The 18,673-nt window shown below is 43.4% G+C and overlaps 1 protein-coding gene across 1 annotated transcript in view; it reads right to left on the bottom strand.

Moving 5' to 3' along the window:
- DUSP22 (dual specificity phosphatase 22) overlaps positions 1-18,673 on the bottom strand; it is a 45,984-nt gene that overhangs the window by 26,035 nt on the left and 1,276 nt on the right. Inside the window, exons 2-5 of the mRNA XM_009279234.1 lie at positions 18,333-18,552; positions 17,217-17,258; positions 13,020-13,053; positions 4,765-4,847 (exon numbers count right to left, since the gene is read on the bottom strand). Coding sequence (XP_009277509.1) covers positions 4,765-4,847; positions 13,020-13,053; positions 17,217-17,258; positions 18,333-18,552 — 379 coding nt within the window. The remainder of the gene's footprint in view (positions 1-4,764; positions 4,848-13,019; positions 13,054-17,216; positions 17,259-18,332; positions 18,553-18,673) is intronic.

The raw sequence follows: 18,673 nt of genomic DNA, 5'->3' as shown, positions 1-18,673 counted from the left end.
AGCCTTCTCAGCCAGTAGAGCATGGGAAGCTGAAAAGTCCTTGACTAGTGTAAGCACTACCTAGCAACAACTAAAACATCGGCGCATTGTCAACTTTGTTCTCATCCTAAATCCAAAACACTGTACCAGCTACTAGAAAGGAAATTAACTCTACCCCTGCCGAAACCAGGACACTTACTTCCAGTCCAAATCTGTGTGACATCGTTTGTCAGCCACGCATATCACGCTGTTCTCTACAGTGGGTTCTCTGCATGGGGACCCACAGACTGTCATCAGACCATCCCTGCCTCTCTCTGTGGATGATACATCTCTGGGACAGGGCTTGAATGACTGTCTGACCATAAGACGTCCTAGCACCCCTTCCTCCCCCAGGACTCTGGCTGTACTCCTTCCTGCATTACACCCAGCAATCGCTGCCAAATGCACCGGAGGAAGCATTCTTGCTTTTGCCAGTATTTAAGCGTGTGTGTGTGTGGTTGGGGGGCGGAGGGGAAGGGTAAGAGTGAGAATTAAGGATGCTGCAAGTTCAGCTGCTTGGACATAACTGTCCACCACAGCACGCACATTCCAGAATGGGATGCAGCTGTTTTTAAGCAGCTGCACAATCCACATCAACATCCTATTTGGTTTGGGCCCACATTCATCTCCATGTAACATCCCCCAGAACAGGGTCAAACACCTGGTAAATCCACAGAGAAACACTCTTAGCTTCAATGGATCTGCAGCCAGATTCTCATAGGCAAGATTAACAAGATTTGCCTTTACCTCCTTCACTTAGGTCAATTGGAACAAAATTTGTTAGACTCCAGATCTAATGCAGCAGAGTAACACCTAGCTGGCATCCTTTGAAGCAACAGGGGGAAGAATTGCTCAGGATTAGTTAAAAGTGCTTCCACATTCTCCATGGGCTCTGACTGACCGCACCAGCTTGGTTAGGATATATGGATATCACAACAGTCAGACCTTTTGGCCTCCAACCCCAACAGCTGTTTGTCCTAGCTTTAAAAAGGGAGTACTACCAAGAGATCCAACAAAGTCACTGCCAGATACACTGTTATGTAAAGGACACTCTGAGATAGCCGTTTCCCTCATCCACCTTTCAGTGTCTCTCACATTCTGAACAGAGGTTTTAAAACCTGAACTAGCTGAGAAATAAATCAGAAAGCAGGTGGCAAGAAACCTAATTATTCTCCTCTGTATATGGCTTTTGCGTAGATTTATAAAACATCTGTCAGTGTTCCATGGGCAGCCGTCCAAAGTGCTCTGGAGGAGCCAACTCGATTCACCAGGGCAATTGCCTTTGTGCCTCTGCAGGAACACACATGATGCTCTTGGACACCGCTCTTACTCAGGGGGTGACTTCTGTACATCTGAAATAACAAACCTTGTTCCACGCGGCATGCAGTCCTTTAATGCTTACCTAAGTGGTTAAGATCCTGTGTAACAATGGTGTACTTCATTGGAATAATAGCCTTAGGATGCTCTCTAAATATAAATTAATTTTAGGTTTGGTTTTTCAAGGACAAATTTCCTTGAAACAGTTTATACAAAAAGAACTAAGGAGCAATACTGCAATGTAGTTCAGGCCAGATTTTGGCAAATTCCTTCCAGTCTAAATCACTTGAAGTCTTACAAAACAGTTCTATGTCTTGTACTTAATGCAGGCTGCCAATGTCTAAAGGTATAAAAAGTCTTAGAATCCAACTGATTTTTAAACCTACTTTTTCCAGTTATTCCAGCATGAAAGTATGCAATAACTTCCTAAGGCCAAACTTTGATTGTGAGCCACCCATAAATCAGACATCCATGAGGGTTTGTAAATGAACATTGAGATAATGTCCAAGACCAAATTTCAGTAAGAAAACATTCTTCTTTGTTTTAATTTACCTCAACAGGCACACACTATGAAACCTAAACCAATATAACAAATATATTTTTGTGAAACTCTTCATTCATTTTCTAGTAAGTTGGTAAGCTATGAAGAACTAAAGCAACATATATCCAAATACTGCAGTATATAAAGCACAGAGAAAAGCACACTTTTTAAAAGGTACTGTGAATATTTTAATCACAATCAAGTAAAAATGGTCTGTAACATCACAGAGAGGGGCAATGCTGTAAGTTATTAAAGTAGAAAATAATTTTACAATCTGTAACAAGTTGGTGTTCACCATATACAGTGACATTTGCTTTTATTTCTTGAGTATGGACAATGAAGCCAAGTTGGTCATTTTCATTCTCTAGCCACCACTATCAGCTTTAAGTACTGTATCAGAAATATTATTGCATCAAAACAGTCATTACTGAAACTCCAAAACCTGACAAGCAAGATGTGGGCAATTTGTCACCTCTTTGAGAGCTATGGTATGCATCCATATTTGTTTGTTCCACAGACAGCCAAAAAAAGGCCAAATTCTCTTTGACAACATGTTACTACAACACTATTGAGTTTTCAATATCTAAAAACACCTTCCATGGCTCGCACAGAAAGCTTTGTTTAATGAAATATTTGTAGCATTTCCTATAGGTTGATTAGGAAATACTTGATATAAAATATTGTTAGCAAAGGCAAATGCAACTACTGCAGTCCAAGAAAAGGCAGCTTTTTACAGATGATCAACATTCACATAAATACACGCAAAACAGGGAACTTTAGGGAAAAAAAAAAGATTCTCATACCACTGCAATTCCATGTTTAAAGGTCTGAATGACATCAGATGGATTTCTGAACACAAATATAAGCCCTCACTTTCCCAAGAGTGAGATCTGGGGGGAAAGGGGAAAAGGGAGACACGCAGGGAAAGCACTCCCATTTGACTTCAGTGGACTTGAGAACGAGCCCAAGCACAGTGTGGATACACAAGCTGTAAACAAACCTACCTACAACCTGGCAAAGATGTAAATAACAAAGGAAGTAACACAACCTAACAGATGTTTTCTAGGCCCTTGTTCCTAAGCAGAAGCGTTTATTTGCAAACAAGCAACGCAGTAAGACCATGAATGATAAAGTAATTAATAATCAGCTCAGCTCCCAAACAAATGGAACTTGCAATCCTTCCACTACTTTAGGAACTGGAGAAAAGTTTTAACAGTTGTTTTCCAGATCACCAGCACATAAAGGAGTATATTGCATGCTGAGAAAATAGAAGGCACAGTTGGAGAAACATTTCTTTTAGATGCAGGGGTGAATAAAGCAAGTCCATCCTCAACCAGCCACTACTTGTTCCCATGCCACTGTAACTTCTGAGACACTACTGCTAACCAGACTGGGAGCAGATCTGGGTAAATATAATCCTTCATGTCTTTTGTGGGGGTAGCTAGAGGAAGAAATGGTGACTTGGTTATACTTAACCCACAAAAGCTCCCAGATCTATTTACCATGCAGCCCCACACACAGATGCACCACCACAAGCGAGGTGGCGGCGTGTGGGCTGCCAAAACTACCACCACCACAAGAAACACTGGCCTGAGGCTGCAGCTGATCTGTGCCATAATTAGCCTTCCTACTTTTCTAATCATGATAATAAAACAAAGCAAGCTTCTATTCATTTTAGAGAACAGCACCCTATAGGAAACATTACACCCCCCTTATTCAGTACAACTGTTTCTCTCTTCAACTAAGAGCAGGCTTGAAATTCAGTATGTTTCACACTTAACAAGCATCAGGCACAACAGAAGTCAAATGGACAGTACAATAAAGTCAACAGCTAGAGCTCTGCTTCAGCACACTTCTCAGTTCAAGGTCAATCCTGAATTCACCATTAACTTGATTTTGGTTTTAATCATGACATACTAGGGAGACCTTTTGTTCAGCTTACCTATTGACTTGCCTGGGAGAGGTGGAAATTCTGTAGTTTAAGGACTAAATTCACTAGAGACATTTTACATGAAGAGAATGAAAAGCAGAGATTCCCACCAGCATCTGAAGGGCAACACCAGCAACTGCCCTACCCACTATTCTGCCGTATTTCATGAAAAGTGGAATGCAGGGAAGGAACAAACAAATTTAAGGGGACAACAGTTCCTAACATAAATCAAATAGCAAGATTTTAAGGTGTAGCAAAGCCCAGCCAAACTCCCCTCCTTCCAAGGTAAGCTGGCATAAAGAAGAAAGCACAACAGCCCAGCACAGGAGACCTGCAGCCTGATGCCAGCTCTTTCGCTGCTCAAGATATCACAGCAAGTCAAGTCATTTCAGCTCTTCAGATCAGCTTCCCTTCGGTAAAATGGGGAATAATACTTTCATGTTAAAGTGCTGGAGACCTACAGACCCTCTGCTATATTAGATGTATTGTATGAGGGAGCACTGGTTTGTCCCACACCCCAAGCCTAAATAAGGCTATTTTACACAGAAAAGGACTGGAAACCTCTTATACAACCATCTGCTATAAAGATTCAAGAAAGGGGCCCAAGTACAAAGAAGGGTTGGTAATGGGGAAAAGGAATGTTGTTGTTTATGTGATGCTTGAACTCCACACAGAAGGAAACTTACCTTTACTATTAAATTAATAACACAATCCCATTATTGTGTTATATTGATTGACACTGTAATTGTCCTTTCCTTTGTCAGCTAGATTTCTTGTTGTTACAATAGCAGCAAGAACGAAATCTGTGACTGGATCCCAAAACTACAGCTGTCAAACATTTCCACAAGAAAACTGGTCTCAAAACACCAATTGTACAGAACAAGAAATTAACCCCAAGATGACTATAACAGTCAACTGCAAAGTAAGGATTTACCATGGAGTCCCCCACACCTCTTACCTCCAGCATAGGGCGGGCACTGTCGTGGATTGAAAGAATGTGCGTAATGTTATTCTTACTCAATTGCTCTACATCTCGGGCATCTGTGATAAAGGGAAAAAAGGAAGAGAATTTCTTTAATCTCTTGAAATAGCCCACTCCCCTTCCCCTTGTGCATGTTGAAAATCACTTATCATCAGTACATTTCTTTTTGAAGCTTCATAAAGTAAAGCAAAACCCCAAATGCAGCTGTTTTAGAACATCATCATCCGAGCGGGTAACGGGAAGACACACTTCTAACTCCAAAACAAATTATATACTAAATAAAGAACAAGCTTAAGTGACTCAGGAATGTGTTCTTAAGTCAGAAGTTTCATGTATTTTGCATCTGAAATATAAGTCTGTGTATGCCTATGTGCAGGTGATGGCCATCTGAACAAGCAGTCAGAGCTGTACAAGAAATAGCTTACCTCCTCTCTACCCACAAATCCCCCTTCAGGAGATATATTTTCACTTGGGAGAAAGACCTTGTGATATCCAGGTCTGAGAAGTGAAGCCAAGCGTATCTCTTGAATTGAGGTATTAATGGGCAAGCCGAGAACTAGATTCTTACTTCCTGCGGACTAGTAGGGAAAAATGTGCATTTAGCCAATACATACCATAATTTTAAGTCTGAAGAGAGAGAGAGATCATAAAGATATCTAATGTATGAAAAAGCAAAATGCTACAGCAAGGAAGTGCAGTTGTGAAAAGGTGGTTCCTAGACCTGTAACCAAGAGGTTTCAAACATTCAAAACTGGAAAGCAAACTGGGGCGACTGAAAATTTGATGCTAGATATTGAGAAAGCATAGGTTTGTTTCTATGAGAAAGGTAAAATAGATTATCTGTCATCAGTGAGCAACTTTCCCCATACTAAACCATAAGCATGCCAGAAGATGACCTCAAAGAACCACTAATACAGGTAAAAATTAGTTTGCGTCCATTTACTTTTGACCTTTTTGCTTGAGAATGGCACAGCACACCATGGCAATTACAGCAGTGGTTTTGTGATGTGAACACCTGCCTTCCAAATCTGCCTGTACAATCTGTTCACATTAGCCTGGTTACACACAAAAAAAGAGCACTGACCACAAAGGTTTCAAACCGGCTCTCTCTAGGTACAAAAATAACAATAGCATCACCTGTACATTCTTTATGTACGTGCAAGAGTTCAATTAGCATCTCTTGCTTCATCTTATTCCACTCTACTATAAAGTTTCAATGCCTTTTCTACATCACAAAGAGGAATTGGACATTTAATTATACTGCCCCATAGACAAGATCCACGTGAGCACAATAACAGGCCGTTAAATTTAAACCTAATCCAATTATGAAAGCTTCTCTAAGGCTAATAAAACGGAGAGAAGAGTCAAAACTGCATTGATTTCACTTGCTACTGGTCAAGCCTGCTCAATCAACACAGATGTCTAATCCTTCAGGAGGGAATTAACACAAATTCCGTCTGAAACAGAATTAAGGTCTAGCTTCACAGAACAATTAAAATTTCCTAAAAATCTCAGAGTGAGCATTTCAAAGAAGAAACGCTAATGTTTGCCAGGAGAGGTCTTCTAATCCACCTGACCTTCAGATTTTTTAACAGTTTATAGGACAGTCTTGATTGCTCAGAGAACACTTAACCAGGCAAGGGTTTGCAAGCCCAGAAGCCAGCCTAAGCATCCCTAAAAATCACTGCTTTCTGTTCTCCAAAGGCTAAGGGCAGATTTCAGAGCCTGCTGGCTGGAACTCACGGTGTCAACGCATACCTAGCACAATGAGACCCCAATCTCTAATTATCAGTATGACCCACATGATAAGAAATGGCTTGCCACACAAGGCAAACAGCTTTAAAAGGAGATATGATCCAAATTAAATGTTGACTGCTTTGAACCAGTCTGAAAGGCCTAATGGACACAGTACAACTCAAAAGGACTGAAAGATTTTAGTTCTTCAGTTAACCAAGGACTTAGGCTAAAGAAATTTCAACAAATCAAAACTATACAGTAAGACAGTGAGATTTCAGATATTCCTAGGAACAAACTGGAAATGGCTATCCTAGACCTACATTCCAGGGTAACCAGCAGGTCCTCAATATATTTAGGAAACAACCATTCAAATCACAAAAGTAGAGGAGAAAAAGCTTCCCAGCCAATGACTGTATTATCTGGATCTAAGCTTTAAACAGTTCACAAAGGGGAAATTCCCCTAGCACCTGCTGTAAGTCTCCACAGATACTACGACAAAGCTATTTAAACAGCAGTACAAATCAGATATCCTGTCACTCACGGTCTCATACCGTAAATTACAAAAGAAATTAAGGGGTTATGTAAAGGACCACCAAAAGCCTGAGGAATCACCATTACCACAGCAATTCTAACTTATTTACTGTAGCACAGTGCTGTACAACCACATGCAGGCCCACATTTTGAAATCACAGCATGAAACACCCCATTTCCAAATTTAAAGATGAAAGAAACCTATCAGAGTCCATCTTGTGCACCCCTAAAGGGTCCCTCAAATGTAGTATTATTCTTCACAGTAGGTTACCTATTATTCTGTTTCATACAGTGAAAACGCTTCTCAGCTGATGTGGACTTTTGAGTAAAGCCTTCAGGAAACTCTCTCTTCACACAAAAGGACACAATTCACACTGGGGGAGTCTTCCTCCCCCCCTCCCATGCACATATTCAGCTTCTTTTCCCTCAATTTCATTCTATGACTCCGAGCTTAACCTCTGCTCATACACAGAGAACTGCAAATACTTAATTGCAAAAGCAATGGCAAAGTCATCAAAATGGGCCTGGAGGGAGTGGTCAGAATTTGTTTCCCTGCAGCTCTGGGAAGCTTTACTGTGTGGCTGGGGAGCAAATAACCTAGCATAGTGTGCTTCCATCCCCCCTAGGCAAAAGGGAGACAATACTGCTCCAACCACTCCAATTACGACACATCAATGACTGAAGGACTCCAATACTAAGGTGATGAAGTCTCAAACATACATTCAACCATTCTGTCTTACTTTACTATTCTACTACTGCCATAGAGATGCAAGGTGAGGAATAAAGATTTCTCCCTTTGTAGAGTTAGATGGGAAGAAACAGCTGTAAAGTCTTTTCCACCTCTACTGCTAACAACAAAATACAAAAGCATCCTGCCAGGAACGGGAAAATAAGCATTACAGTTATATGGGCCTGATCTCCAACATTTAACTGCAACTCACTTGTGAATTTAGAAGATTAAATGTCCCCACAAAGTAAGTGAGATTAGTTTGTTTCTTTTCATTTTGTCACCTTTCCTCCCATTAGCCAGCTATCCCAAACTAAAGACATCCTTCCTTCTTCCTCCTCCAAAGCCCACCTTTCTGACTTTGTTGTTAGTCTGAAACGACAGATATACTCCTGTAACACAGTAAGCTAGTATGTATTAAGTTTTCAGTATAAAATTTTAGGTTATGTATACAAAAACAAGGTAAGCGCTTAGAGAAGGCAAGTCAGCCCAGTACGTACAACAGTATTGAGTCTCAATCTGCAGATGTATAGAGACTACATCATCATTGCCACCAAATTTTTTTTTTTTTTTAATAAAGCAACTTTTTGTCTACACTTATTTTCTGCTTTGGAGAGAACTAGAGATAGACATCTAAAGGAGAACCTCCTCTCCAGTGGTTTAGAGCACTAAGAGCTATTACTGAGAATGGTCTCCCATCGGGAGAGCTTTGTTCCAGAGTCCAGTGATCCACACTTAGAGAGAGACACACACACAGAAACTAAGCACACAAGAACTCCACATCTCCTGTCCCCACTTCACACTATGTTCTAATCGTATTTTGTCCCAGCCTCTCAGAAGGACCTTTTCAGGGAGTGAGAAAGGTGCGGAGAAGGGTCCAGTACTCTGTTTAATGAGAGTACCTGTAAAATGTCTTCCTTCAAAAGATGAACCTGAAAAAGGGGATGGTATCTTCACCCTCTCCTGTTTTCAGTACCTGAAATAAAGCTGTAGAAAAGGGAACTTTCCCCCAAAAATTAAGCAGCTGATAACAGGAATTAATTGGATCTAGAAACACAGCAGAACCACTTGGTGGGCACTGCCTTTTTATACACTTAGTAACGGGAAGGGCAGAAACTTTCCCAAGACTCTCCAGCTCATCCACAGTAACACCGGACTCTTTGGGGGGAATTAAACCTCATATTGTGGCTTTCCCCTTCAAATCAAAAAGCCCCCAAATATTCCATTGGAAAAACTTTAATCTTCCAAATATGATTACAAGCAAGGAAGGACACAAGCTCTTTAATATTCAAGGTAGAAACACTCTTGAGTCTCTGGTGCTTGCTACTGCTACACCTTTCGGTTTGGAACCAAACAAGCACCCATTTAGAACCTCCTATCAGAAGAAATGGTATTTTTTCTATTTGTGCAGAGAAACAGGCTAAAAAGCCCTGTCATATCAGTCTCTTAAGGAACAAAGCACCTATTTTCATCGTGAGCACAGGTGCCTTTCAAGGGACATCAGGTTTCCAGTGCAGAAGACACATGGGCATGTAATCCCACAATAAATTCTTTGTTTTTTGAGGACTGAATTTAATCTGTAAGGTACAACTGGAACAAACCAAAATTTCCCCTAAACTAGAGGTAGGAAGAAGAGTTAACTTCCTCTTTCTCTTCCCTCGTTTTTCTCTTAGCCCCCCATCCTCCCATTTGCAGAGAAATAAGTCCTCCTTAACTTTAACTGAAGAAGCCCAAGAGCTCTGTCTCCTTCTGAGCTTTCAGACCAAACTCAGTCTTGGTATTTTGTATGGACATCTGTGGTTCTTCTTGAATTTTTCTGCCCTCTAGCTGTGCAATCTCAAATACACTCTCTCAGGAACATACCACAATTTTAACATGCTATTGATGAGCAGAATCATGCTTATAGATCTTATAAGATAACAAGCACTTAAGCACATGCCGAGATCTATGCTTTTTCAGGAAAGTTTTCCAGAGACATGCTCAAGTCCTGCGGACTTAGGGGGATTTCAGCATGTACTTCAGTGCTTTCCATAATCAGGACTACACATAACTTTCTACCCTAAAGACCCTAGGGTGGTTACAAAAGCCCCTCTCATTCTATGTGCCTAAAGGTTCGCGCAGCAGGAGCAGACAAACCAGAAGCAGCAAGCTCAACTCCCATTTCTGCCACAGATTTATTTCACAAGTTTTTCTTGGGCCTCAGTTTATCTCCCAGTCAAACGCAGAGGAGTTTGCACTTCCTCTGTCATGGATTGTTTTTAAATTGATTAGGCCTAAAAAGACAGTAAGAAACCCTATACATAAAGCAGACATATTGAATGATAATTCCCCAATCGGAACAATTGCTGAATGCCTTCTCCGGACAACAGCCCTCCAGAACTACAGCGTTTAACATCTTTAACATCCTGCTTTCACTCAGCAAGAAGGCACCCATCTGGAACAACTGTGCCTCTTCCCATTCTGTCAGTGTCCCCAGAGGTCTCCCATGCAGCAGGGAGACAGGAGTGTGCGCAGAACGGTATTTCGACCTAGCTATGGAAACCCTGCCTGCCCAGGCTCCCGAAAGAGTCACTGGAGAAAGGAGGGGAGGCTATCCTCCAGAGGGCAGATCAGAGCGATTCAGAGAGATTCCCCTGACTCATCTTCTGGAGAAGCTCCCTCCTCTCTACCCCCTGCACAGAGACCCGGAGGGTGCCACGATGCCTCAGCCCTGTGTCTGGGTGAGATGCACAACGCCGGGGATTCAGTGTTACTCTTCTTACTGACAAGATGTAACTTTATTCAATTCAAGCTATTGGTCTCAAGCTGAAGAAATAGGAGACTGCTCAAAAGTGCATTACAGGAAATAATTTTGTAAACCCATGTCTTTAAAAGTATCTAGACATTTCAGCTGCCCAAATCAGGATACTCTAACCAATCCCAACTGTTTTGCTGCTGAGTATTTTTCAATGATCCCCTTCATGGCAGCCTCAAAATTCATTAGTCACTTTTCGAAAAAACACCACAAATCAGAACATGCCCCAAGAACAAGGTAATCAAACTCCTCCAGAAAAATACATGGGTGATTAACCAACAGCCTGCTCCTAAACGGGATGACTTCACTGCACAGAGAGCTCATTGCAATTGCTCTTAAGCAGCGAGGCAGAGGGCGGGGATGTTGAGGGGCAGGAGATGCAGAAAAAGACAGAACTCAAAGTCTGCTTTTGTATTAGTGGAGTACTATAACACCAATCTTCTCTCTTCCTCTCCAGGTACGGTAGCTAATTGGAGATTATAACGACAGATACTCACGATGGTAGAACATAACGATTAAATGCAATGTGAGCAAAGGTCATAGCAATACATAAACAAACATTTTGTTTGTGTTTTTAATCAATTTGAAAAACAGACTCCATAACACAAACACTGAGCTTAAAGCCAACCCATCCTTACTCTCTTTTATGGAGGTAGCTGAAGCATTTCAGCCTCTGCTTTTTTTTAGCCAGACTCCCAGAAACACTGCCTCCTCACACCACCTTCATGGGCACGCCTCTACTCTATGCACAGAAGTGGCCTGGCATGCCATTTAAGGACCATTTGCAAGGCGCACAGCTGAGTGGCCAGAGCAGCACGAGCGAGGGGGTCACAGGCCCTGGCATCGGCAGAGATGCTGACTCACTCCGCAACCTGGGCCAACTCCCCTCAGCTGGCCAAACTATTCATCAGCTGAAAACAGAACTGCACCAAGAAACAGATGCTCCGGCTGAGTTTCACTCCCCTGGGCGGACTGTCAAGGGCTTACCAGCAGGGCTGCCACAGTGAGTGGGGCAGATTGAGCGCCACGTTCCCTGGGCCCATCCTGCCCACCTTGCCAAACAGCTTGAAACCTAGAGGACTCCACTATCAAACATCCTCCCATCCTGCCCCTCTCCTAAATTACTTGACAGGAAAGAAAAAAAAAAGACAACAAAAAGAGGAAGCAACATGGCTGCGACCAAGTTAGTTTTGTCACTGGCACATGCAGTGGTCCATCCAAAGTGTTTTCAAAACTATCCTCTTCCCCTTATTTTCCTTTTTTTCCTCCTTTCATTACCTACTTCCACCAGTGTAAACTCACCTCCATCCTCTCATTTTCCTTACCATGGCATGATTAACTCCCTCTCACACACTAGCCATTGTACTTGTGTTTGCATCCCAGTGTGGCAAAAGGCAGCTTTTAACTTCACATGTACCTCCGGGCTGCCTCTCAAGGTGATGGGCTCCACTTCGCAAGGGGCAGCAAGCACTGGACCAGCAACAGGGGTCAGCAGGTCCAGAGGCAGGTAAACTGGGCAAAAACCACCGAACTCACAGGTTTCAGGATGGAGGGGGGAGGAAGGGTGTGCACGAGGCAGAGAGGAGATGCAGCACCACCTAAATCCAATGCAGATGTTGTCCAATCTTAACAGACAGACCAGCTGTGACATCAGACAGACCAGGAAGGACAGGTTATCGCAGTAGCCCCTATTAGTCCTGCTGTGCTGTTGTACCCAACCATAGGAAATACAGGGTCTACATGTATCAAAACGACTGTAGAGGCACAACCGGTTTACTTCTGAGTAGGGACAGTCAGCTGGAACTGATGCTAACAGAGTGCTTTGAGAACAGGTCATTTATTTGGATGTCTACATAAAGTTTCCTGTGTTTTCTAAATATGGTTCTGTCTTTCTGTACACAAAAAATAAACCTCATGCAAAAAGGAAAAAAATCCAGAGAATCTTAGATCCAAGACATGGACATCACGAGTATCAGTGGTCAGACAGCAATCTGCAGACCTACCAGTCTCGCAAGCAGTGACAACAGAAGTCTTTAGCAGTTGTTATAAATAACCAAAATAGCAAAAGCAATGAGCGGGAGGCATACTAAGCCTTTACTTATAAGGAGGGCTTGAAATAAGGCTTACAAAGAATCTGCCCAGCTCACAGGCTTGCCTGCCAAGCACAGGAATCGTTTAAGGCAGGCCAATGTTTAGGAATTCCAGCTGAAGCATGCTCCGAGGAGATGGTGTTCATTTTTCTCTTCTTAAAGTACTTGCAGCACAGCGCACAGATGAGAGAGCAAACAAGTTCTTCTTTAAGTGCTACCAGGTGAATCCAGAAATGAAGCAAGATGGGGTTAAAGAAGCTGCAGAGACATCAGAGAATTCCATAGGCCTGCGAAACAACACCTTAAGACCCCTGCTAAGTAATCCTAGAGATAATGATAAAACTAATCTTACCTTTAAAGTTGCCAATGAACAAGCCAGGCAGAATCTGTGAGAAAGAAATATAGTATCAAATATAGATATCTTGTGGTAAGACAATTTGACAAAGTTCAATTTGCATACAGGATGGAACATACTACTTTAGCAGACTATTGTCAAATGCAATCTAAAAAGCACTGACAACATTTTATGCCTCTTTGCAATCTTCTCAAACTACATCGCTCTAGGTACACCACGCTTTGAGTGTTCCTTGACAGCCGGGGGTTGTTAATCATGTGGACTCTCACATAATGGAGGCTCTCCAAGGATAGCAAAAGTGGTTTACAAATGCGAAGTGGGCCTCGCAACACGCCCCTGCTCCCCCGCAGCAGGGTAAGAGTTACCCTCATTTAACTAATGATGAAACTTCATACAGAAAAGGTGATTTGCCTAAAGTTGCTAAGGAAGCTGGACAAAGCACTGCAAAATGACATCCTTCAAGTCTTCTGAAGTGCAAAGCCATGCAAGTAGGGGCTGCAGCACTGTGGGGCTCTTCCGATAGAGGAAATCACTGCAAACAACAAGTTGTGCGTTCACATAGAAAGAGAATTGATGAAAGTCCTCGAGTTGCATGTTTCTCTCCCAGATCTACCCACTCACCCCAACACTCCCAGAAGCCTGCACAGGTCTCAGTTACAGGACTTTCTTTAACCGGGGAGTTTCAAGGTCAGCCTGAGGACCAGCCTGTGCAGTCTGAGGACACGTGCACGCACACACACAGAGCGGGTGACACTGCAGTGCTACCCCTCCCACCCTCTCATAACCCTCCCAACTTGGGAACAGCAGTAAGGACATGAAAAACCCCCAGGCACACCAGACACATTTTCTGGCTAAGAATTTTGTTCTCTGCCACCTGAAATCTCTGACCCACGCCCACATCCTTTGAAGAGGCCAGAACTGTGGTGGTGAAACTGTACGATCCATTTTTCTTCAGTGCACGCAGAGCATACCACCAATACAGATATGTCAGCACTGACTTCCTAAAGCCTTAGCAACACCCAAGTGTCACCACAACAGCAGCAACAGTCTCTCAGGCACAGCTATTTAAAGGGAAAACTCCACCCATTTTGCTCGGTCCAGCAGCCGCGAAGTTCCGAAAGTCATGAAGGACTTTTCATCGGGGATTATCGCCCCAGCCTCCGTTTCACTACAGCCTTCCTGCTGAAAGGCGACCCAGCTTACCACGCAAAGGTTAGCAGACTGGCAGAAGGGCCTGCAAAACAGCTTCTGATCTGCCTTAACTCCAGGACTTTCACCTGATAAAAACGTCGTGTTCAGTGTTATTTATCTAGCCTTGCAGAAAACAGAAAGGCTGCAGCACTTCTCACACTCCCTGCAGCTTTGGTTTGTGCAAACATTCCTCCCTCTCAGCTTTGCTGGGTGATCTCTCTCTCCCTGCCGTGTCATACCAGCTCTAACCACGGGGCTCAATTCTGCTACCAATACTGAAAGACCGCTTCTCTGGGATCCTTGCTGTATCCTGAACTGCTTACAAATGAAGGGCTGCTTGACAACACCAGCTAGACAAGAAAATGGTTCTTTAGTCTGGTACAAACAGGCACCTGTAAGTTTTGCAGATAAACTCAGACAGCTTTCTCTCCTTTCCTTCCCTCTTCATTTGTACAAATTCAACATTCCTACAAAGGCAGCAAAAATCAGCAGGGCAGTTTCCAATGCCAGGGTATCAAGTAGGGAAGAGAACCCTTACAACATTCTGCTGTCCCTTTCCACATGCGCAAGACTCACGGTTTCATGGACTGATTCATTATTTTAAGCACACTTGATGACTCCGCTAGAAGTGCAGCTCAAAGGCCACCATCCCAGGCTAAGAATCAGAAGCCGGTAGCTGCTCCAGAGAGCAGAGTACCCAAGGACCATTGCTAAGGGCCAAATTCTGCAAATAAAAAACACGCTCTAAAGCAAAAGAGAGTCAAGTTATGAACGAATTTCACCAACCAGATCACCCCAGCCAGCTCTCTCAAGCTTAAAAAATTAAAAAAAATTTAAAAAGTCTTTCTAATATTTTTAAATAGCTGTCTGGTATTTCCTATCTGCAGCACAAATCTCAAATCACACCACCACTACTGTAGATGGTAGCATTTTAGACTCCAGGACATTATTTCTGCATCAAATATGTACTCTCAAGAGAGGATAAAAGCTTAAATTCCAGTCACAGTCATTAAGGTTAGATGTTATAAATTAAAGATACCAAGAAACACTAGGGGATTGCAAAAATGAGGCTTCTTAGATTGCTGTTGGCAAAGAAGGAAAAATCCAGAAGTTTGCATTTGTGCATCATGAAGCAATGTTGTATGCTAGATAGGAAATTAGGACACTGTGCAACCAAGGACAGATGTTACCCCTGTTGTCCTAGTCATTCTAGAAGCAAGAAACATTACTATGGGTGAAAGCTACCTGGAAAGAAGTGAATTTTCATGCCGTGCTGACTAATACTTCGGCACTAGACTACGGCTGGGAACTTTCAGCTGTGTCATCTCACACTGCCTTCAGCAACTGCAACTCCGGGCTGTGCAAAATGAAGGCTGATGGCTGCTAGGGGCGTGTGAGAGAGAAGGGGTGGGAGTCAGAAGAGAAGAAAAATAAGGTGGTTGTTTTTGTGAACTTTTCAACTACTGCTTTATGAATAAAAACAGTAGCCTCTCTATATCATCCGAAACATTGAGAAAATGACCACGGACTAAATAACAGATGTAGAAGAATGCACAACCAAGCAACAAGGACACAACAAATGCCTGTCTCCGTTCGTACCTCGCATGCGAACAGCTCACGTTCTCCACCTTGCACAAAGACAGAGCCCTGCAATGGACGATAGTTGCTCCAGTTGCTAAAGCTTCTCATCAGTCCTCTCTGAAAATCCACCTCCCTGGAAAATGGCTTAAAGGGCTACTTTGCCGCTGTTTCCTATATAGACACACACTTATAATAAAGTATCTAACTCCTTCCCAACGCTGCTTCTAGATGCACTAGTACTGATGGGCACTCCGCAGAAGTTCATGGGGCTTTCTGCAGAGACGGCCAGGCGCTGTAGAAGGAGCAGATGAGCCCACCTTGTCCAGCAGTACAGGAGAGTGGCACGGGTCAGGCAGAGGGATTTGCCGCTGACATGAACTGGCACAGCTTCACTGGCTTCCATAGAACTGGTTGCATCAGCTGTAACTATCCACACTGATTTACATTTCTTATGAATCAACTCCTACAACAACAGGGCTTATCTGCCCTTTTCGTAGAGATAACACTCAACTCGCCCCTTCAGAAGAGTCTGCATGAATAATGGGCAGTTAACTGTAACAGGATGAACAAGAACTAAAACCCAGGAAAAACTCCTCACTAAGCATATCCTGTTCACAGATAATCAAATCTAAGTACTACAATCTCTTGTCACCATCTCAGCCGCTAGACTTCAGCTCCTGGAAAACATCTTTGTAATTTTCAACCACAGACTTCAACTTGAACTTTGAATACGACTTGAAGTTAGACATTAAGCGTGAAGACAAATCAGGCCACCCAGACAATTTCCTAAGTGAGACCCCATTACTCATCCTGTACTTAAAAATGTAAAAAAAAAAAAAAAGTAAAGCACTGAAAATTAATAGTAGCTATGTCAATGCACACTCACTAGCCAATTCTCCTTCTCTGAGCAGAATAAGAAGGGTATTTATGAACCAATGCTTTCAGTTTAATTTGGGAAAAGTCAGGAGGCTTGGGCGGGCTTAAGTAAAAAAACTGAGCACAGCTAATTTTACAGAGAAAGCTAGCAACAAAAGACAAACCCCGCCTAAAAAGAATGCCAGCCCTCCAGCCCTTGATCAGCACTCACGGCCACAAAGTCAGGTGCAATTGCTATTTGCTACAAAATACATCAATATCATAGGACAGAAAAATAGGAGGGGACCATGTCACTGAGAAAGGCTCAGCATCCAAGAGCAGCCACAGCAGCTGTAGCAATCTCTGGAGCTTTTCCTTACCATACCCGTTACAGGTCACCACTAATCCTCTTCCCCTGGCATCAGTACAAAGAGATTCCCTAAATGAAATAATCCACCATTGGATAAGCTGCTTATTTTCTCCTACCGTCTGCATATAGTTCTACCACCAAAACCACATTTCAGTTGGAAACCAGGGCAATTTGTATTGATAGCGTCAGGCAAATACCCTCCAATATCGGCGTTGATAACTCCACACCTCCCCTTGCCCCTCCAGCGTTCACTGACTCACAAGATCAAAAGGAACAGATGATCCAGGGGCACATTCTACAGGTGGCAAGTACCAGACCTACGCGCAGGACCCCTACAAAAATAAACCCTGATGGCCAGGACCCAACATGGTTATGGGCTCCTTAAAGGAGCCAGCTCCTCCCAAACTGCTGAACATTTCATCCTCTCGGATACGGCCCTAAGAAGGGAGGAGAAAAATCAAAGTAGTGCTATGCTTGTCCCAAAAGCTCCAGTTGGTACATGTCAGGAGGGCAACACTTAACAGAATGAAAATGACCAAACTGCCCAGAGTCACAGATTGCCAATTCCTGCCCACATGGTACCATAGTAAGATGTAATGCAAAGAGTGCTAAGCTTCAAAGGGTTGAGAATTGTCCTTCCCCCACCCCAGATTGCAACTTTAGCATCCCATATCCTGTCCCTCTAAATGCTTTGATAATTTCAAACATTCCCAGAAAAATACTACAAACATACCAGAAAGTCTAAAAGAAATCTCTCCAGCTGTGTTTCTTCCTAACTGGCCACTCCTAGAAGGCACCTCCAAGGAGCGGCTTCATACCACAACATTATCCCCAGACTTTGAAACCAAAAATGGAGAGAAGGACCAAGGGAGGTTCTACCTCCTACCCGCTAACTGAGTTGAACTAACCAGCCAGACCTTTCCCCTGCCTAAAGTTTCTATTTCAACGTCTCTATCAACAGGATGAAAAGGCTTCACCTCCCAGGTGGCACACTAAGCACTCTGGACGTTCACCAATCTGACTTCCAGGGGCAAGAATGTCAGATTTGGACAACTTGTGAGCAGTTATTTCTAGCTCTTCTCCTCCGCTTTTTCGGAGGCCACACTCACAGCAAAGCTACTCCTAAAGTACTCAAAGCAGGATGTTAGACAGAAGAGATGACTCAACTTCTGTTCCTCATAGTAAGCTATATATAAAAGGCTAGTTACGACCACACTTTCAAACCTGGGTTTAAAACAGAGGTGGAGATACTGAGAAAAATCACAGTTATCCCTTGATAACCACCACAACATGCCAGGGGAATCGGCGCTTACAGTAAGCCCCCACTGCCAAAAAGCCAACACCCTTTGCAAAACAGATCCATCTTCCTTCCTCGCTGCGATCTCCACTGGGGCCAAGCGCTTTCCTGTCCCACCAGCACCCGGGCCAGCCCTCCAGCGACAGCCCGCATCCACCAGCTGCTCTGCGCCCTCGGAGCTCGCACTGGCCGGCGCGGGCAGACCCCCGAGGGGGCACGGGCCAACGCCCGCAATCCTGTTTGAGGGAGGGGGGAGCAAGGGATGGAGAAGTTAAATGATTTGATCCCGCACTCGCTGGCTTCGCTGGGCTGACAGCACAACGCTCCAGGTCCTGCCGCAAGTCAGGGGGTGCTGGC

This window comes from Aptenodytes forsteri, unplaced genomic scaffold, assembly GCF_000699145.1.
Source record: "Aptenodytes forsteri isolate BGI_AS27 unplaced genomic scaffold, ASM69914v1 Scaffold81, whole genome shotgun sequence".
In the NCBI taxonomy this organism is placed as follows: Eukaryota; Metazoa; Chordata; class Aves; order Sphenisciformes; family Spheniscidae; genus Aptenodytes; species Aptenodytes forsteri.
Note: the sequence above shows the minus strand (reverse complement) of the source record. Positions and strands in the feature narration are given on the sequence as shown.